Source organism: Pseudochaenichthys georgianus, chromosome 5, assembly GCF_902827115.2.
Source record: "Pseudochaenichthys georgianus chromosome 5, fPseGeo1.2, whole genome shotgun sequence".
Lineage (NCBI taxonomy): Eukaryota > Metazoa > Chordata > Actinopteri > Perciformes > Channichthyidae > Pseudochaenichthys > Pseudochaenichthys georgianus.
The window spans coordinates 30,882,509-30,905,067 of record NC_047507.1 but is presented as its reverse complement, the minus strand read 5'-3'; the positions used below and the strand labels follow the sequence as shown (position 1 = coordinate 30,905,067).

General features: G+C 42.1%; 2 protein-coding genes across 2 annotated transcripts; both read right to left on the bottom strand.

Moving 5' to 3' along the window:
* Positions 1-11: 11 nt before the first annotated feature.
* phtf1 (putative homeodomain transcription factor 1) lies at positions 12-13,493 on the bottom strand. Its single transcript, XM_034083048.2, has 17 exons — positions 13,152-13,493; positions 12,148-12,273; positions 10,135-10,191; positions 9,970-10,039; positions 9,532-9,690; positions 8,583-8,763; positions 8,213-8,333; positions 7,472-7,669; positions 7,137-7,382; positions 6,794-6,922; positions 4,246-4,515; positions 3,225-3,356; positions 2,903-2,989; positions 2,247-2,402; positions 1,975-2,070; positions 1,375-1,500; positions 12-758 (listed from the first exon to the last, which is right to left on the bottom strand). Exons 2-17 carry the CDS (start codon positions 12,175-12,177, stop codon positions 738-740), a joined length of 2,079 nt encoding a protein of 692 aa, XP_033938939.1. The 5' UTR covers positions 12,178-12,273; positions 13,152-13,493; the 3' UTR covers positions 12-737.
* A 1,179-nt stretch (positions 13,494-14,672) lies between these two features.
* Positions 14,673-15,614, bottom strand: LOC117447430 (olfactory receptor class A-like protein 1). The gene has a single exon (XM_034084170.1). It carries the CDS (start codon positions 15,612-15,614, stop codon positions 14,673-14,675), a length of 942 nt encoding a protein of 313 aa, XP_033940061.1.
* Positions 15,615-22,559: the final 6,945 nt, after the last annotated feature.

Sequence of the window (22,559 nt, the reverse complement as noted above, 5' to 3'; positions counted from 1 at the left end):
ATATTACACGATTGATAGGTAGATAAAAACATTTATTCACCTCTAACAAGTATTTTCTTTAAGCAAAACTTGGCATAGTTATTTCCTTTGACAATTGTCATCGACACAAAACACAGAGTGGTCATTATTTACAGGTACCATTACAAGTTTAAGTGATAAAATAGACCCCCAAATAAATAAAGCCCTCTTACAATCACAAAGTTTCCTCTTTAAACAGTACAAAAATCTAATTCCTATGAACATTCATTTAATTAAACTGGCAGCCCCTTTTGATTTAGCGGCTTCAGATAGCACATAGCTTGATTTACAGTTAGTTTAACTAATATATTGATGGGAAAACATCAGTAAGACTATATAAACTATTCACTCCAGGTCTGTATTTACATTTTGTTGTACACCTCTGGATGCCACGGATGCCTGAAATGATCTCAGACCTCAAAATCACCCCTATATAAATTTAACGACACACTGAAAAGGGGTAAAACATTAGGCACTGGTTTAGTGGCGTGGTAGATGGACACCAACTGAGCCGCCAGCAATTGTGTGTGAGCAATAGTCAGAGCATCTCAGGCTTGGGAATGACTGATGAAACTCAAGAGACAGACGTTTCTGCTGGAAGGCACAGACAATGAATAACAGTCAGTAGATTTGCACTTTTTTTTTTGATGAGACGCTGTAGCTGCGGACAGAGCTTCTGGTATCCAGTGTCCGACTGTTAGTGGTTTTCTCTTTTCACATTAAGGCTTGATTTTCCACAGCTGGAAATGAAGCAGAGGAGATACAACTTTTGTTAGAGAAAGCGTAAAACCACCACACACACACACACACACACACACACACACACACACACACACACACACACACACACACACACACACACACACACACACACACACACACACACACACACACACACACACACACACACACACACACACACACACACACACACACACACACACACACACACACACACACACACACACACACACACACACACACACACACACAGAACTACAACCAGGAGCCCATTAGCTCAGGTTGTTTCAGCATAGTTCAAAAATGTACCACGGATTACCATGTATCTTTTGTTTTAACCATAAAATACTACTAGTAATAGTTAATAAGTGAGCATTAGAGAAGTTAATTGATGTATTTTTCAACTTTGAATGCAGCTAGACAAGCTATTTTCCAATGCTCCCAGTCTTTATGCTAAGCTAGGCTAACAGCCTCTGGGGTTCACACACAAACATGAGAGTTGTACACATAACTTAATACTAAAGGGAAATGTGCCTATTCAATTAAGTATATTCACAATAGAGGGATTGCTAAATTACACATGAGATGTAATTTAACTAGCAGAAAGACCCTCACTCTGATGTTGAAGCCGAGCAGGTCGCTGACCACAGCAGACACAGCGGACAGGATGACCACTCTGGTGATATTGTAGATCAGAGGGTTCACAGTCAGACCCAGCAGTCTGAAAGGTATATCCAGCTCCTTAGGAGGAGAGAGGGAATACAATGTTATATAACTTTACAAAATGAGTCAAAGCTAGAATGAATTATGGAGGTTATTAGACTGTAATACTAAGGGACAGTTAAGTAGTTAAACATAAAGTGAGATTACTGAACACCAATTATTGAACAATTTTAACTAACAAACATCAATTTAGTCAGTGGAAGTAACAGTTGTATTAACATAGTCAACAGGATGAGGAATTATATATTTTTTATTTTACATTTTGGTTAACGTCAGCCATTGTTTATTTTCTAAAAAACACATTTTAAACCAACTCTGAATGTTTCATTATTTAAAATAATCTAACCTAAAAGTGCTGCCTTAATCTTATTTTGAAAGGATTAGAATGCTAATATATGCAGTATTTTACACTTAAAAATCAAACAAAGCCCCTATGATGGTACATTCAAATTAGAGTATTTCTTATTCAGAAAACAAGCTAAAATTGCTTACCTTCATCAGTTTTGTAGCTAGTTTCAAAACATTGTTCACAATGTTGAGTTCTTCTTTCTTATTGGGTTTTTTCTCCATCTTGAGATACAAATTGATCTGCAACCAAGAACAGTTTCACATAATATAAATAATACAATAAAGTCATGGTCATTTTTTAACTGAATGATATACTGACTGTAAATCATCTGATAGTATTGCTGTACAGGGCTGAACCCACAGAGAAATAACCTGCAACTCCATGTGTTTCCCTCTTTGCAGACACATATTCTTACCTGCTCGGTGAGCAGCACTGAGGAGTTGCTGTATTTGCAGTTTGTCTCTGAGCCGAGCGTTGCCAACCGTAACAGAAAGAGGATGAGGGAGGAGGCCCACACCATCAGCTCCCAGTTAGTCAGGGTCTCTAGGAATGTCTGGTGGTTGCGCAGAAGCTAAAGAAGGGCAACAAAACAACAACAGTGGTTATGCTTGTAGCCCTCAGCAATTAGTTGTTGTAAGAATTGGGATTCAACTATATCATGACATTACATTGTTTTTAGCTGACACTTTTATCTAAAGGGACTTACAATAAGTATTATTATTATTTATACCAAAAAGATACAAACTCAGAACAGCAAGAAACGTGCAGGTTCATTTGTTTCAATAAGCCAAACCATTGAAGGTGCTGGAGCATTAGCTTCAAATGAGCTAAAACCATTGAAGTACAACATTTAGCTTTCCTGATATCAATGGAGAGCTTGTTTCCACCATTTATGAGCCAGGATAACTACCAAGAGTACTTTTGACAAGCCGAGTGATAAATATGTCTCATCTTCTTGTCTGGCAATATGATTAGATGGTTGCATCTTTTGTGGCTGTCTGGTAACATTATTACATTTGGGATCGCTTCACAGATCAGACCTGTTCCAGCTGATAAATAAGATGACCTGACCTGGGCGCAAATGATGAAGGAAATAGAAAGTGCCAAAAGGAAGATAGTGGAGACGATGACGTCAACGGAGCGCTGCGGCCCTCGTCTCTGCAATAAAATCAGAACTATTTTATTAATATCCCAGTGGGGAACAGTGCAGATAAAAAGGCAAATGCAATATGTATTCAATAAGTAGCAGCAAAATGACGTACGGGTAGCATCCAGTAAGAATAAGCAAGTCAGTGAACACACCACTACAAACAAAGACTAGTCCAGTGAAACACTCTTGAGGTGAATAAAATATACACAAACAGGGGGAGTTTTAAAGCAGGAGAATACACACCCTGAGAAAAGAGCGGAGTGACAACCACATCTTAATGTTCTGGACTTTTTTCAGCCTGAAGTGAGGGATCTCGGATTTCTTGGCCTTGCGAGCTGAAGTCAGGTGGCTGAAGTACTTGGCAAACAAGAGTCTCTGTAACGAGAACAAGGGAAATACAGTGTCAGAGATGCAAAGCACAGATAGAGTTAAGCAGTTCTGCAAAGAGTCAAGAGAGGTGACTGTTTAAATGGTTCTTAACACCACTAGAGGGAGACATTTGTTAAATAAATGAACTGAATGAATTGATAAGTGTGGATGAGTTGGATTAATGTAAGTACATGGACTTTCACTTCAAGTTTATTACGAAAGGGCAATATTTGCACATGTAGGGCTTGAATAAAATGTCAGGGGATAAGAGCCAAGTTTATTAGATATTCTGAGAATTACAAATCTGAAAAGAAGCTAATTTATAGTTCAAAAATATGGATTTTGTCACTATATTCAACTCTTCTATTTTGATTAATACGGTTTGGAACAGTTCCTCTCATGCTTTGGATGATGCCAATAGGAAGTATAATATGTGTGGTTAGTGAGTTAGCTGCATGCTTCCCCTTGAGCTCTGTTATCTTTAGTCAACATTTTTTGGCATTTGCTAATTTGGACCTTTGAAAAACATGCCGATTTAGCCGTTAGTAGTTCCCGTTTGCATTGTTACCATGGATGTCAGGACGACCAATTCAATAATTAATTCTCATATTGAAGAACGTTATAAATGTGGTAATTATGAAAAAAGAACTGAGATTATAGGAGATTTTTTTCTAGGAGTTATAAAAAGACACAGACGTTTATATGACCTATTGATAACCTCAGGAGTTACATTCAGTTATGAAAAGCTATTTCGTTTTGACTGTGATGGAGGAATGCCACTTTTGGGTTAAAATTGATTCTATAAGCAATCATATTTAACTACACATAACCTTGTGGCAAGACATAGCTGAGAATAAAGTGTGAGAAAATATATAAAAAATACTTCAGCGCTCACCTGTTTGTACGTTCTCTCAGCCACACACATCATGAAGAAGAACAGTCCTATGAGGCAGACTCTTTGCAGCGTTGTGATGAGGAAAAAGACGTAGGCATGGAGACCATGCTGCCCCAGCGCCATGTCTACCAGCTCCTTCTGTGAAAGGGAGCTGAGTTTGGACACGTCCAGACGCTGAGCCAGGTGGAAGGCAAAGGGAAGCAGAGCCAGGGTGGTGGTCATCAGCCCACCAAGCATAAGGTAGCCCACACCCTGCTCCACCAACTTCACCTGGGAAGAAACAGGAGGGAGACACAGGAGACATCTTGTTATGCTGCAAAGAAATTCTGCTAATAAAATCAGTGCATCTGGACAGGTACTCAGTCAGAACATATTGATTTAAATTAACATCGCCTGCATGTTTATTACCCAGAAGTGATTTAACAGTACATGTCTGACAGTTAAACTTTGAGATTTTCAATTTTTTTCATATCGGTAATCATGTAACATTTACATTGTAATTGTAAGAGCCATTTTGATGGAGTGTCATGTTTGGGTTCAAGTTGTCACAATGAGGTGTTATTCACTGTGTGTGCCATAGGGTGTCGCTGTCCTATTCCCTATGGCGAACGGTATTTACGTTGTTTTTTTGTCACCTTGTCTGACCCCGGAAGGGCAAATGGTTAAGGGCAGTCGGAATACCACAAAGCATGTTTGTTAACAAGGATAATTGTATGGACTTCACTTTCACGATGCACAAACCCTGGTCAATAAATGGAATGTACTATTCCGCATCATTAATAAGCCTACTGACTAATCATAGAAAACAACAACACAAACGGTATCTATAAACGCAGTAAGCGCGTCAGCCAATTCATCCCGGGAGTTAAAACACCACATGGAAGCTTCAGTATTGGGCTCCTTTGGCAATCCTATCTGCACCTTTATTGCATAACTCAAGATGACTACACTTTGAATTGCAATATTTCTTGTCACAGATATGACTGTGTGTGGTAGACAAACTAGGAGACCGAGAAGAGGTTATTGTGTAAATGTTGTGTTTTAAAGGGTTACGAATCACCTAAGTCACACAATAACCAAAACAACATAACCAATCTAGGCAGTTGTAGACCAGAACGATCCTCTGTCTAAGTTAAAATGATTGATTTTGTCAGAGGAGTCTGGTGGTTTGCAAAAAGGGCATCGACAACAGCTTCTGTTCCCCTGTGAAAATGGCTGTCTGACACAGCAAGGTAAAGAACAGTGAACTCTCCCTTTGTAGGCACACAGTCTTGGTTCTTGGCTTCAAACACTTGTATTATGCAGCACTAGGAGGGCTATCAATAATATATTGGTTTTGTGATATGAGACTAGATCTCTAAATATTGCACTAAGTGACTTTCTACTGGTTTTAAAGGATGCATTACGTAAGTGACAGATTGTTCTAGCTGTCTGTTATATTATTTGCCGTTACCCACATAGCCATTATATCCACATACCTAATAATCATATTTAATTTTTTTTTTTGGGTGAAAGCAATAGTCAACCCTATGATATTGCCGCAATCTTGTGCCCCGGCCACACGAGGACGAAAATGGTCGTTTGCGTTACTGTTTAGTGTCATATAGACCGTTCGCCACACGAGGACGACCGAATACGGCACTAAACGACTGCGGAAACGATAACGGGTCCCAAGGTGGATAGAACGGCATACGCAAAGCTCTGGGGGGTCCAACGGCTCCGTGTGTACGCCATATACGATACATTTCTGATAATGATGAGGCAATAGCCCCGCCTCTCCCCACCTCTGCTGCTCACCCCCGCATCAAAGTAAACTGCACACTGAATTCAGATTATTTATCTTTCTCTCGATATGGACATAAACGCGAGTGAAGTCTAATCTGACAGGACGGAGACACCTCTCAAACTACCTAAGCTAGTTATAAATATGTTTATTTTTACTGTCGGCCAGGTCACTCATTACTGGATCAGCTGCTGCATGAGACAGACACTGACGCTGTCAGAAGAGAGGGAGGAAAAAGAGAGGCTCCGTGTATTTTATTATTATAATATATAGATTCGTTATTCATTTGTTTTAAAGCTCAATAAATAACAAAGAAGACCTTTGACCGGCACTTTTATAATTTTGTCCGGAAGATTTAAACTTTAATTCACGTTGACTGGCGAAAAACTCTGCCCGGTTCCCTCGGCCCCCACCGCGGAGAATAAACAGAAGGGCAACCATGACAACCATGCTTCTTCGCTGCTTTTGTGGAGGAAGTTACAGCGCCACGTACAGGCTCCTGCATATGTACTGCAGCTTCTCCAGCGGTTGGAGCTAAACGGAGCGGTCTCGTGTGGACAGACACTATCCGGATGACTATTGCGTGTGGACGGAAGCATTTTTGCGATTGCGTTAATCCTATGCGTTTAGCCGTTTTCGTCCTCGTGTGGCCGGGGTTAGTCCAGGTATTTAACCTCAAATATTGTGATATCGGATGTCTTCATACCACACAGTCTAAAACTGCACATGCTGTATTATTACAAACATAAAGAGGATAATGTGTACCCGTGTGAGGATGATCCCACTGATCTCCAATACTGACATGTCTGCTTTCTTACACTCGCCCTGCTCCCATATTATGGCACTGACACGGTCCTTGGATGGGTGACACGACTGCAGCCAGGACAGCTGGTTCTGAAATCACATGCACAATAAACAACATTTAGTTTACTGCTGCTTTTAAATGTGTAAATAATGCTGCAGTGTCGTATTCTGCAATGGTTCTAGGGCTAAATAGGATTCTGATTTACTGGGATTAGTCATAAAATGTGGAGATCTGAAAGTAAACCATAACTTTTAAAACACAACCGTTAAGTCCACACAACACAAGGTTTATTGTCGATCTTACTCCGGCGATCCCCTGCTGCAGGCTCTCATCGTCACTGCTCAGAGTGGTGGTTGGTGGGAGCGTCAGGCCGGCGTTGTACCTCCCGTTCACCTCACTGTCGCTGCTCTCCGTGGAGGCGGAGTCAGGCCCCTGGAGAAGCTCCTCCCACAACGTGTCATCGGTGTCGGAGGCAGGACGAGAGCCCAACCTTGGCCTGAGGCGATCCACCTCTCGAGGCTTCACTTTGATGGGATCCCCACTCACTTCCTGTTTCAGTGTTTGAAATAATTATTTAAACCCTGCATACTGTGATCAATCTTAAATACCTGTTCTATATACAAAACACCAAACTTCACCTGAGGTCTTAATGTGGGTGTGGCCATAGAGTTTAGACTCCTCCTTCTAACAGAGGCCCCTGTTTCAGATGGCGGCCATGTTGACGCATGTTGTCTCTCTTGATCAGATGCTGGATGAATTAATTCCACCGGTTGAACCCCCTCCTCTTCCTCACTGGAGAGCTCGTCGGATGCCCCAAAACCTGACTTTCTTGTGATCTGTGAAAGAATATCAAGTCACACAAACAAAAGGAATGACAACACATGCATGAATTTGAAATATGCCATAAGACTAAGATTCTATGGTGTACAAAACATGTTATTAAAGAATCTAGAGCAGCTTTGAAACACAACCCTTAACCAACGGAAATTCATAAAATAACAAAACCATCCGTCAGTGTGATGAACTCCGATATAATAGCGAGAGTTGATAAAACAACTGCACGTTTTAATATTTATTAAAATATCTATTCAGATATAGGTCATCGACTTCATTAAAGATAGTTTTCATCTTTATTACTACTTATTCAGGTTTAACTCAATCTGCCTCTCTTTTTGAGACAGCAAACTAAACAAAAATACCTTATTTTGATGTTGATATTAGCCATGAGGTAACACAATTCAAAATGTTATTAAACCTACATGTCAATACAGCTCACCTGCATTTATTTGGTGTTATTTTTTATCTTTGATTCATAAGTTATTTTCTTCTTTACTTGATATCACAGTCCTGAGATTCAGTAGTTTGATGAGTGACTGTACCCTCCTCTCTTCGTTCCTGTATAACAGCTGGCTTTCTTCAAACGGCCAGGGCCCCTGCTGCTCTCTGTCCTCGCTGTCATTCTTCTCCTCAGATTTTTTCAGCCCTCTGCTCTTCCTTGGCCTTGCAGGAGACAGAATAAAAATGTCAGTTGAAGACAAGAAATTCTAAATACAGCAGCCATTACAAAATGAGCTAAACCCACAGGAGTGAAAGAAGTTCAAGAGAGGCCTTACTGAATAGAATAACTCTAAGTTTAAGGTCTCTGAGTCTATTGGTGTGAATAATGTGGCAGTTTATGCACCTGCCAAGAGGTGAGAGTGTGTTTGTAAAGGCAAATGAGTGTGCAGTGCCTAACAATGAGTACAGCACCTCCGTCTGCGAGCAGGGCTGGTGGTGCAGCTGGCAGCTGGACTGCCCGAGGACCACCGGCTGGACTCAGTGGACACAATCTGGCAGTGCACCGTGCCCAGCAGCAGCATCAGAAACATGGGGCCAAACACCTCGCTGGCACTCGCCCCAGGGACATCCACGTACAGCAGCAGCGCGGCCACTGAGGGGAGCAACACATTTGGCATGAGCAAACAAAACGGTCCCTTCGGGGGGCCATTATAACAGAATTCCTGCTTACTAATGAGGTCTTTCTGTGTTGCTCAGGTGTGACGGTTAATATGGTTAGTGTTGCACATAACTGTGTAAACTGTGACTAATGGAGATCCTGAATTAAGTACATATCAAAAACAGGGTACTGTTGTTTTCCTTTAATGACCGTGTTTGTGTTTTAATGGTTTAACAAAGTCAATAGAAAAAGCTCTAAAAGATTATTGCAGCTGCAGAGATGTTGTAATTTAGGAACACACACTCAACAGTAACTGTTGTAATATACATGAGCTTTGTCAGTTAATATTACCCAATGCATGTCAAGTTGGTTAACTCATTTGAGCTCCATTGGTTCAAGAAAAGCATGTTAATAATTAGTATTATAAAAGAGGCCGTTTTAAAAAAGGTACAAACATAATAAACTATCTGAAAGTCTAGAATAGGGGTCCAGACAGAAAGTATTTACAAAATATATTACTAAGACATCTGAAACCTGTTCTCCAACATCAAGTGACATTTCAGTTATAACTTAAAATCGTTCATGAGTAGCATAAGTGTCAAGACAACCCACTTTGAGTTTGTTTAAAATGTGTAGTCATGTCATTTGTACACTGGTTCTTGTAATTATGTTAATGTTTGAATTCATAACCCAACGCAGTCCAGTTCTCTGAGAAACCACTGCCCCATTATGAATACAATTAGATTGAGCCGGTGAGCAAACCTTGCATGAAGTAGATCACGAGGATGCAGGAGGAGATGGACTTGGAGGTGACCTGGATCCACCACTGGAAGAACAACGGGAACAGCAGCACTCGGACCAGACCCTTCCGAGTCAGAGCTGTCCAGGGCCGGTCTGGTTTAGCTTTGCTGAAAGTTGACCCTAAAGGGAGGAATAAGAAAGTCTCTTACAAAGCTTCATTGAAACCATTATAGATTTGACAATATCTCACAGCTTTACAACATAATTGTTGCTCTGTTGCTGTTAGGGTTAAGCAATACACAACTACATTTAACTAAAGTTACAGAAACAGAACATACAAAACGGATCAGAACATAGGCAGAAATGACTTAGGTTAGGGTGGATATGTGTGGACAGGGTAAGGAGCAAATGTATTTACTGCTAACAATAGATGGAGAACTACTCTTCATCGATCCTCACCTCTTACTAAGTCGACATCGATGAGATCTGGTTTGATGTGGCCCGTCTTTCTTGGTTTGCTGTTCAAACCCTTGATACATGGAAAGTGGTATTTTCGATTTAGTGGGAATGCCGAAGATAGATACACAAAGTATTTATTTATCAAGATTTTTTTTGTCGTCTTACATTTAGATCGGTGTGCTTCAGAGATTTCTCCCAGACTTGTTGATCATAGGCTCCGATCTGTAGCAACAACACAACTTTTATCAATACTTTCCTTCAGAACAAGCAATGCAGGATGTTAAATAAACTGGTTATTAAAATAAATGCATTTTAAATACAAATTATTAAACCAATGTACTTTTATCTGGCATTTAAATAAAACATTGAAGCCTCATACACATCACAAGTATGACTACAGAACAGCAGGCAGTAGCTCAGTCTGTACGGACTTAGCCTAGGAACTGAAGGGTTGCCAGTTGAACTCCTGATCTGTCCAAAAAATGATATATAATTAGTGTGGACTGGTAGCTGGAGAGGTGCCAGTTCACCTCCTGGTCACTGCCGAGCTGTCCTTGAGCAAGGCAACTTAACTGCTCTCTGGCACCGGACAACCTAGCATCCTCTTCGCTCTAGCAGCTCTCTATAAAATGCATGTGTGTATTTGTACTGTGCATTACTATGCATTAGGGCTGCACGATATTGAAAAAAACTGACATTGCGATATATTTTTTTCCTCTGCGATATATATTGCATTTTATATTTTTTATATATTATATATCTATATTTGACTCGCACATTTTTTACCGGTGTTTTGATGGTCTGCAAACTAGCGGGGCGGGTGATCTGATAAAGAATGATTGTGATTGGTAGTTTGCTGTGCATGCAGAGCCTGCATGTCACTCACTCAAGTACCCCTGACAAGAGAGCCGCGCAAGTTTTCCTTTTGTAGCAAGCAGCAAAATAATTGTAACATGACGTGTTGGAGTTAATTTACCTACTGAAAGGTGGGGTAGGTAAGTTTGGTAAACCGGCTCGAGATACACTTTTTGTTATATTCCATGGAATGCTCTTAACATCCGATAGCAATGAATATCTGAAGTGCTTTGACAAAAAATACATAAAAACATTTCATCTGTGGAAGCCGTAGTGCTGTAAAAAGCAGGACCAATCATTTCAGCCGGCCCGGCTAAAGTAACTGGATGGCTTACCTGCCTGTCAGCTTTCCATCTGTGCACAAACTTATCTCGTGCCCTCATTGGTCATGTGCGCATTTGTGTGTGTTGGAGGAGGGGCTCTGTAAGGAAGGGGCAGATTTGTTCCGGCTGTGTATTTTCAAATTCTAGCGCACTCGAGCTGGTTTCTCCAAAATGACCTACTCCACCTTTAATATCGCACGTCCTAAAAATAAAAAAAATAAAAAAATATTAATAAAATCGCACGTCCCTGCGATGTGAATATCGCGCATGCGCATATCGCGGTTATCGCCATGACACGATATATCGTTCAGCCCTACTATGCATGGGTTTGTTTTTACTGTGTGTGTTCAACCAACAGAGTAAAAAACTGAATCTCTACTTGGGGATAAATAAAGGGTCATCTTCTTCTTAAAAAAACAACATGAACTACTAACATAAACAACGTAAGAGATGATGGAATTTGTTATATTATATGATTACAGGTTCAGCAGCAAGAAACACTTTCAATTGCTCCACTGCTGTTGAAGACATGTAAACACATGTCTTCAACAGCGTCAGATGTTGTTCACATTTGATGCAAATCAGGTTATATGAAAGTGAGCTCTTAAAATGAGTATTGCATAAGTGTGTGCTTCTGGCAGCCTCCTACATGTTTCAACATATGGTAACCTAACCTGTAACTGGTCCCACCTTTTTTTCCAACTTCATTTGCTTTGTAAACAGTTAAACAAAACAGGAAAGGTATGCAGGTGTTGTTGTAGAATCAGCAGTGTCTCTGTCAATTAAACACACAATACATCAACAAGTCTTCATCTTAGACTTGTGTCTGCTGGATTTTTCTGGGACCATTTGCATTTATTGATATAAATATTGCCTTTTAAATAAATACATGGCCTTTGCCAGTATATTTTTACAACACAACCCCTCATTTATTTATCTTTGAAACCTGTTTGTTGGATATATTAATGATATGCCTTTCACAACAACATAGGTTGTTTACCTTCTCTTGATACCAGGCTATTCTGGCCATTGTGATCGGATTCTGGAACCAGTGAAGTCACAGTCAGGTCATTTCACAAAGAGCGCAGGAAAGAGAGACGACTGGGCAGAAATCCAGATTTGTTCACTAGACAAAAAAAGAGATACAGACACATTGAACCAGACAAAACGTGATGGAATGAAGCTAAGTAGATGGGTTAATATTATTAAGTGCTGTCCTTAAATTGTATACATTAATGTAAGAAGGTACAATGCACATTAATTAACATGAGCACTCGATTCCATCATGTCATTTGTCGGATTTAGTTGCTAATGTTCCAATGCAGTCCCTATGGTTCGAGAGCTTTCTTTGATTCTTTTTATTTTGTTTATAACTCTACTACATTTAATAGGAACATATTGTTCTTTTAACTTCATAATATTTGTTACAAACATAAGTTACTAACTATTCTACAGATTCAAGTACATTCAACAACAACATGATACAAGTTTGATGCCCGTAATAATAACCCAAAAAAGAAAAAATACATCGAATAAACAACATGTTTTAAGCAACATTGGATCTGTTAATTATGTACCTCACATGTATCAATTACAACAATAGTAATGCTTACACATTACTGCATCGCCAATTATAATACAATCATATAATACATATTATTATGCAATTGGCCATTCTGCATTATTGATTATTTTACTATTGCTACTTATATTAAATGCTAATACTCATGAAGGCTACCTTTAGATTTTGAATGCTTTACTTTTGCTGTGACATTTCTACCCTAACTTAAGTTAATAATCGGAGTAATTCTTCCAGCAATGCATAACAGCAACACAATGAAGACAATAGTTAGCAAGCGTTAGCTGTAGATGTGGAGCGGTTCGTTAGCTACAGTAAGTTTCGTGATGCAGCACACATCTGCTGATGTTCAACCATATTCTTTGTAAACAAGTTAATGTAAGCTAACAAAAGCTAACAGTTAGCAAGAGGCTTACATAACTCACCTAAAATGAAACAGAGCGGGTTGGTCTGCCACAAACTGGAAGACAGCTTTAATAATCATCACAAACTGGTCGCTAAATACTTCACTGTCAGGAGCAAAAGCAGCGTCTTGTTGTCAAACTGAGCTAACTCCTAGCTACGCGTTTATCCCAACTGACACTCTTCGACGCGTTACATAACTTCAGAATGTTTCATTTCTAAACTGCTTCCTTCATACGCATGAACGTATGCCGATACGTTTATTCCAGGAACGGTGTACTTCACTAACTACACTTTTATTTACTTTTGGTTTAGCATTAGGGGCCGTGTTCCGCTTCCCTTTTCCGGGGTTTGTTGTGCTTGTGTGGGATTAACCATCCCTCAGTCATGTCTCTCAGGCTGAGAGTGCGCTCTGTTATGATGCAATCTGAATCATTTTCCGTGGGTAAGATTCAGACAATAAACCGCTACTATTGCATTGAACGTTCAATCAACAAGGTCTGATCTACATTTTTAAATACAAGTTTGACTGATGGGGATGGTCGCAGCAAGTTGAGGAATGTGCTGCCTTAAATGTCCCTATATGGTCAGAATGTACCCATAACCTGAAGCTGTTCCTAACATTTCAACCAATCAGTGCGCACCAACAGTGAACCAATATGTTAAGAATATACTAATAATGTACTTATATATTATTAGCTTATACAAACGATTGATTTATCAATTGACTGTTTGGTGAATATAATTTCCTAAAGACAAAAGTGACATCTTCAGGACCATTACTTTTTTAAATACTGCACTGAGAAATGTTTTAATAGCCACAAGAACAAGGTATTTTCCCAAAATGTTCCTATGCCATGAATAAAGTCATGTTATATAAATTAGAAATCTTATTCTTTTAAATTAACGATGCTGGCCCTATATAGGGACTCTTAACATATCTGAACTTGGTATTAAAAGAAGGCATTTGAAATCTAAGTGAAACTGTACATTCCAGGGAAAATAAAACATCAACATTTAACAAAACGTTTAGAGGACATAGCTGTCTTTAATGTTGGCTAATGCCCTGTTTAAATAGTTTTTGAATGTCAAACGATCCCAAATATAATCAGTGTAAGACCACAAAAGACAAAGAAAAGCATATCATTTCCACATGTAAAAACAATGGGGTGTTTTGCACATTCGCTTAAAAAATGTATAAACAACAAAACAAAACAGTTAATAAACAACATGGATACAAAAATTAAAATACCGATTGACTAATGGCTTCAGCTCTAATGACAATGACCTGTTAGTTTTCAGTGATAAAATGACCACAAACCACATAGCCGGTTCAGAAACCTGTAGAATTATAATTTTATTCAAAAATATACTCAAGAGACATAAGACACTGTATCACCATTACAAGGCACTATTTGTACTACTTCTAAAAAGTCCATTGTTCAGCTAAATGACTGTCATCTGCAGCAGGGTTGAAAATGATAAGGTCAGAGAAAACAACCTTGTCTTGTTTGTCAACAGTCTGTCAAGACAGCAAAAGAGTGTCATCTTTCACTCGATTCCTGATTGTCTGCTGACGGCTGATCTTGCTCTGCTGCACACACGATCTTTGCCTTGACCTTCTTGTTGGAGGACATGATGAAGTAGGGGCTGAGAGAGGCATAGCAAGAGGAGAAGAACACCCTCATATCAGCCACCACTGGTGACACCTTCGGCACCGTCAGCATGTAGATCCAGATCACGTTATCAATGCCGAAAAATAACACATACAGAACCACCAGGGTGACCACCGTTTTAGCCGCCCTGGTCTCTGCCCCTCCGCCATGAGAGCGACGCATCCCTCTCACCTTGTGGCTGTGGCGGTGGAGGAGCAGCAGGATGTAACCACTTGAGCCCAACATCAGGGCAACAAAGGCAAAATCCCTCACAGACACAGCCACGCCATTTATCACATAGGACAGGTAGTCTCTGAAGTCCACATGACAGAAGCCCAGGTTAAGAGTAAAGGCAGGGACCGTGCCATTACGTGGGGCCATAGAGAAGAAAGGGGCTGCGATGCATATGGCCATGTTGAGTAACCACAGTCCTGCAAATGTAGGAAGGACCAGGGAAGGAAGTGCAGATTTCAATCTGGATAAACGGGGTCCAGCGGGGGCGATGGTGACTGCCTGAAACACACTAAGCATGCAGGTGATGCAGACTGACAAAGCCCGAGCGATACGGTAGGCGTAGATCACCACCTTACAGCCAGGGTCATTCAGCAGGTCCTTCAGCCCAAACACAGTCATAGTCTGGGGGACGCAGCGGGTCAGCAGCAGCATCAGGTTGGCGAAGGCCAGGTGGCACAGGATCAGGTCCACAGGAAGGATCTTGGGCTCGGTGCAAATGATGTTGGCGTAAGCCAGCAGGACCACAGAGTTCCCAAAGATGCCCATTCCTGTTTGCAAGAGGAAGGAGACTCCTTTGATGGTCACACACAGATCCATGACAGCAGCGCCTAAAGTGGTCCTGATTTGAAAAGCAGACACAGAAACTGTTATAAATACACTGAAAACATCCTCCATGCTACCAAGCCACAAGTTTGATTGAAAACTATAAACACATAAATAATACAACCAAACTGGATACAATCATGTTATTTCTCAAATGTTTTTATTCAAAATTAAGCTTACCTCAATTTGCAGATGAACCGAAAAGCCTGTTGTGCATTAAATGTTTAATTGCCTGTGAAATTGCAATTTATAGTATCCGATGCCCCTTGAGATCATTGGCCACCGTTGCAGTTTTCAGCCCACAGTTTGGAAAATTAAAGCAACAAAATAAATCTGACTCAAGTGATCTCAGAGGACAAAGCACTAAAGAGGGAATTTGTACAGCTGAAGGGCACACACAGTTTTAAGTCTGGATTAAAGCAGTAGTCCCATATGAACATTGAACCCATTTTTGTTTTCTGTAATTATTCCTTCTGTTCATATCTTACTTTCTGGAAAAAAAACAACATCCTTTGAAGAACATATCTTTTGAACATTGTCCTTGGTGGCCAATTCTTTGGGCTTTGTGTATCTCTTTTACACCTGCGAGACTACAGCAGCCATTCTTCTTCTAGTGACAACAACTATTACTCCACAAATGTCCCCAAAACCGTCCATAGGATACTAGAAAGGAGTATTTTTGTTTACAGTAAGCACATTAGTAATAATAATTACAACAAAATGTGTTTAATGTACTTATGGTAATATTGTGTTTGTTTGAAAACATACTTCAAAACTATTTTAATCTATCATTTAAGTTTTAATGTGACATTCTCATCCAAATGGAAGAACATTTGGACTTCTGAAATGGACCAATCTGCATACTGAGTACTTTTACTTTTGGTACTTTAAGTATATTTTGATGCTAATACTTTTGTACTTTTACTTGAGTAACATTTTGAATGCAGGACTTTTACTTAAGTACAAGATCTGAGTACTTCTTCCAACCCTGTTTTCAGATTAGTTTTAGTGTTGGTCATTTTTCCATCATTAAAAATTATTTAATTTAGCTGCCTTGTATTTATAACATACCGTATGTTACTTCTAAACTTCAGTGGTCTTTTCCTGTTCTTAACTTCATCACTTCAGTGTCCATAGACAGAGACTGTCAGTTAATCATTGTAATGCTATTTCCCAGCTGACTGAAAACAAAGTTAAACTCTCCCTGCGGAGACAACTATAGTGGTTATTGTTGATGCAAAGGCAGCCTGATGATGCCTTGAATGAGCTATCAAGAGGCTTTTACAAGCACAGCTGGTGCTTGAGTTGCGCTCCTCTCCTCCTGCATGTCCTGGGAGCGTGTTAAAAGACACAGAGGAACAAGACAATTAGCCATATAACAATGCATGTCTGTACTAATTGGGGGCACAGGGACGAGCCGCCATTATTCATTTATGTTCCTCACTGACATATGCTACAACAGAAGTTTGCAATTCGTATCACGCTTTTTCAGCACCATGAACCAAATGTGTCTTCATTAAAAGCGCTGTGACCGACTGGTTTATTTTATTTTTCAGTTTTTTCTCTTGCAAAGCTGGGACTGGGTCTGTGAGCTGAAACATTGTTGTTTGAGGAGCGTCTCTTCTTTCGGGAGTGGGCTGTGGAATAACCCATCATAGGATGTGTTATTTCCCTGTGTGTGTTTTTTCATTACATGTTTACATGTTCAAAGAGCTAATTAAAACGGCAAGTTCAAGCATGTCCTTCTCAGGGGATTGCATCATGTAAAGTACGCTGCGAAATCTGGGCTTTTTCCCCCTTGACATGAAATTAGGTTTCCTTTTTTATGGATGATGTAAATAGTTTTCTCCTGTTGCAGTAATTCAATTTAAATTTGTATGAAGTAATTCAGTTACAATATCATCCTTAGAGGTGAAGCACACACATTTTAATACAGTTCCTGTCACCAAATATGTCTTTTTTTGTTCGCTGCATGTATTAAGACAGTGTGTTTTCCTAAATAAGACGTGCATTTATTGAGGGTAATAATAATAATAATACATGGTATTTTTATATCACTTATACAGGTGCTCAAAGATGCTTTACATGCACTCAATTTTGTGGACAATACCCAGAGGAGACATTTGGGATGAAGTGTCTTGCACAACGAGTGCTTAAAAAGATTCTTCGCACAATGGCTGTACTCAAATGGCATTTTCATAGCTTTGATAACAGTTTTAGATCATTCACTTGGCAACTGGCATTTTCTTGCATCATTATGTGCTGATGTTAAATCAGTGTTAAAGTTAGTTGTTTTAATATAATTGAAGATAGATTAGTACTTTTTCAACTTTTGCACCTTTAAGTATGCTGGTGAGGGCAACAGCTTTGGTTGGGGAATATTGAGTGCACCCCTTACTGTGCAATGAATCTGTCCCACAGCAAACATTTGGTTTAAGAGGCTTTTGGCTTAGCAGTCCTCCGTCAGATATTGGTGGACCTTATACTCTGTCTGCATTTAAGGTGAAGGTGGCCACATCAAGCTGTCACAACCTTTGATATAGTTCTCGATATGTTCTGTATCCTTTTCAGTAAGATAACTCAATCGAGCATAATGAAAAACACAAACTAATCCTTAAAATGTATTTTCATTCCACTGAGTGCTTTTACCTGTCACACCTCATCTGCAGTGATCATTCATCAGTTTAGGTGTCTGCCGTTTTCTCTCTGTTCTCTCTATCCAAAACATCCATCCATCCATCCATCCATCCATCCATCCATCCATCCATCCATCCATCTTCTCCCGCTTATCCGTGGTCGGGTCGCGGGGGTAGCAGTTCCAGCAGAGAGCCCCAAACTTTCTTTTCCCTGGCGACATCAACCAGCTCTGACTGGGGGATCCCAAGGCGCTCCCAGGCCAGCGAAGAGATATAATCCCTCCACCTGGTCCTAGGTCTACCCCTTGGTCTCTTCCCAGCTGGACGTGCCTGGAACACCTCCCTAGGGAGGCGCCCAGGTGGCATCCTAACTAGGTGCCCGAACCACCTCAACTGGCTTCTTTCGACGCGAAGGAGGAGCGGCTCAACTCCGAGTCCCTCCCTGATGACCGAACTTCTCACCTTATCTCTAAGGGAGACACCAGCCACCCGGCGGAGGAAACCCATCTCGGCCGCTTGTATCCGCGATCTCGTTCTTTCGGTCATGACCCATCCTTCATGACCATAGGTGAGGGTAGGAACGAAAATGGCCCGGTAGACAGAGAGCTTTGCCTTCCGGCTCAGCTCCCTTTTCGTCACAACGGTGCGGTAAAGCGACTGCAATACCGCTCCCGCTGCTCCGATTCTCCGGCCCATCTCACGCTCCATTGATCCCTCACTCGAGAACAAGACCCCGAGATACTTGAACTCCTTCACTTGGGGTAAGGACTCATTCCCTACTTGGAGTGGACAGTCCATCGGTTTCCTGCTGAGAACCATGGCCTCAGATTTGGAGGTGCTGATCCTCATCCCAGCCGCTTCACACTCGGTTGCGAACCGATCCAGTGAGTGCTGAAGGTCGCAGACCGATGAAGCCATCAGAACCACATCATCTGCAAAAAGCAGTGGTGCAATCCTTAGTCCACCGAACTGCAGACCCCCCCCCCCACGACTACGCCTCGAAATCCGATCCATGTATATTACAAACAGGATTGGTGACAAAGCGCAGCCCTGGCGGAGGCCAACCCTCACCGGAAATGGGTCCGACTTACTGCCGAGGACCCGACACAGCTCTCGCTTTGGGAGTACAGAGATTGGATGGCCCTGAGTAGAGACCCCCTCACCCCATACTCCCGCAGCACCTCCCACAGTAACTCCAAAACATGCTTTTTTAAATATTTTTTATTATGTTTTATGCACCTGCAAGTTTGTGTGCAAATTGTGTTTCAACATGTATTTGCAGGGACAATACAGTGGAAGAGAAAGGAGTTGGATCCTCTACTTAAGTACAAACGTGAAAGATGACTTTTCAAGTTTGTTAAGGGCAGTGCAGGGCACTATCTTTCCTGTAGTGTGTTATATAGCTTTCTGTTCATGTTAATGGTCTGCAAAGGCTAAAATCCCAAGTTCCCAAAGTTTCTCTCCCTTCTGTTGCCTGAAACGCCTCCATTGTGTCAGGGTTGGGGAAAAATAGGACCCAAATGCAGAATGAGGAGGGAAGCAGGTTTCAAAATGGAACAAAAAGGCGAGCTTTATTCACAAAAGCTGAAAAAACAAGAATCCATGAACAGGTACAAGGCACGAGGTAGCATCCAAACAAAAAGGGACTGTGACCAACATGAAGGGAGACATGAACGACAAATAATGAACCAACACTGAACACAGGAAAAGACAAGACTAAATACAGGGAGGGATAATCATGAGACGAGAAACAGCCGGGCAGGGGAGGAGAAACACAAGGGCAACAGGTGAACACAATCAGACAATTAGACACACCAGGGAAACTAACGACAGGGAGGACAGAACAGCAAAAATAACCCCAAAACTAGACACACACAAACTCAATCCCTAACATAACCCCCCCCTCAAGGGACGGATTCCAGACGTCCCTTCACAAAGTCAAACATTTCAAACTGGGTGGGTGGAGGGGGTCCGGAGGAAGGGTCTGGATCAACAGCCCAGGAAAGGCATAGTTCACTGAGGGGTTCTCGGGCGGACGGCCCGGGGGCAAGGCAGAGTCCATGGTGGGGGTCTCGGGCGGACGCCCGGGGGCAAGGCAGAGTCCATGGAGGGGGTCTCGGGCGGACGGCCCGGAGGCAAGGCAGAGTCCATGGAGGGGGTCTCGGGCGGACGGCCCGGGGGCAAGGCAGAGTCCATGGAGGGGGTCTCGGGCGGACGGCCCGGGGGCAAGGCAGAGTCCATGGAGGGGGTCTCGGGCGGACGGCCCGGGGGCAAGGCAGAGTTCATAAAGGGGCGAAGGCCACAGCGGGCGAACTCAGGGGGCCGAGCATGAGGGCGAAGGCAGCGGCTGGAAGAGTCAGGGGGCCGGGCTCGAGGGCGAAGACTACGGCACTCAGGGGGCCGGGCTCGAGGGCGAAGAAGGCGGCGACGGGACAGCTCCGGAGACCGTGCCGGACCCGGTGTTGGCCGGACAGGAACCGGAGCCGGTGGGACAGGCGTAGACGAGATCCTGGACATGACATGGGCTGGTGTCAATGGGACCCCGGATGGAGCAAGGGCTGATGTCGATTGGACCACCAACGCAACAGGGCAAGGAGTAGGCAGGACCCCCGGCGGGACAGGTGTCGGCAGGATCCCCCACGGAAGAGGACAAGGAGTTGGCAGGACCCCCGGCGAGACAGGTGACGGCGGGACCTCCAACGGCACAGGACATAGGGTTGGCAGGACCCCCGGCAGAAGAGTAGTCGGTGGGACCCCTAACGGGACAGGACATAGAGTTGGTAGGACTTCCAGCGGGACCTCCAGCGGGACCTCCAGCGGGACCTCCAGCGGAACCTCCAACGGCACAGGACATAGGGTTGGCTGGATCCCCGGCAGAAGAGTAGCAGTAAACAAGAATCCATGAACAGGTACAAGGCACGAGGTAGCATCCAAACAAAAAGGGACTGTGACCAACATGAAGGGAGCGGGGCTCGACATTAACGACTGCCCGATGGCCCGGGGCCATCTAGGCTGCAGTCGAATAGTCCATTTAGTGAAATGACCCGGAAGTCCCTCAGTGGCAGCCATGATAAGTGCCGTTCAAATTCTCTAGAATGACAGGAAAGGAGGTTTCAAACTTCCTTTATAACCTCCTTTAGCTTAGGAACCACTGGACCTCCCTAACCGACAGGAGAAGCGAAAATGCTGCCCCACAATGCATTGCAGCCGCAGCATTTGCCGTCACTCAACAGTTGGCCGTTCACGGAAACAACCGATTATGACCGAGAAATGATATCATGAAAGTTACGGTGCTTATTAAGCTTTTTAAAACGTATGTGGTAAGTTTCCAAAGTGCTTTCTTCTGAACGTTCATCAGTATTATAATCAAAGAGAGAAATATGAACGTTAGTTTTTACTGAAATGATCAAATAAAGTCAACATTTCACAGTCTTTACTGAGCTGTGGAGTTTGTTCAACTTCTAAAAGATGTTTGAATGGTGATATACACAGTGATAGATGTTAAGGAATAACGTTTATAATAAATACATCTGTATTATTGATTTTAAGATCTTTTCATCAATCATACGTATTTGGATCATTGGTATTAATGTGGACCGGAGGGAGAGGGAGACGAGCAGAAGTTTCACTTTCCTTTTTAATTTCAATTCCAGCTTTGGTCATGAAGAATATGTTTCTCTGTTGTCTACGTTCATAAAGCATAAAGCAACAGCATCAGAGCACGGTGCAGAGTCTCCAGATGAGTTTACAGAAGTCCCTCGTTCTTATTGAGCATCCATGTTGTAGTCCGCTGTATAGAAAACTGTTGTTTCCATGGTTTCCCCACAGCAGCAGACGCACATTCATGACGTCCGCTGGCGCATCATAAACACGTCGGATAGTGAAAGTGCAGTCGATTCTCTAAACTACCGCAGTCTCTTCTCCTAAGTCCTTTTGAATTCTCCTATCCACTATCCCTTAACCCCGTGACGTTTCACTCAGAGGTCAAGGGATAGGAGATAGGGTTAGGATTTAGGAGCTGATCTTTGGACTATTCGACTGCAGCCCCGCAGTCTCTTCTCCTAAGTCCTTTTGAATTCTCCTATCCACTATTCCTTGACCTCTGAGTGAAACGTCACGGGGTTAAGGGATAGTGGATAGGAGAATTCAAAAGGACTTATAGGGTAGATAGGGTTAGAATTTAGGAGCTGATTTTTGGATTATCGGAACGCAACCTTACATTTTATCTCTGACGTCGCCATTTTGTGTGCTTCACGGATGCGCTCGGCTCCTCTCGACTGCTGCTCAGGTCTGCTCCGTCAGC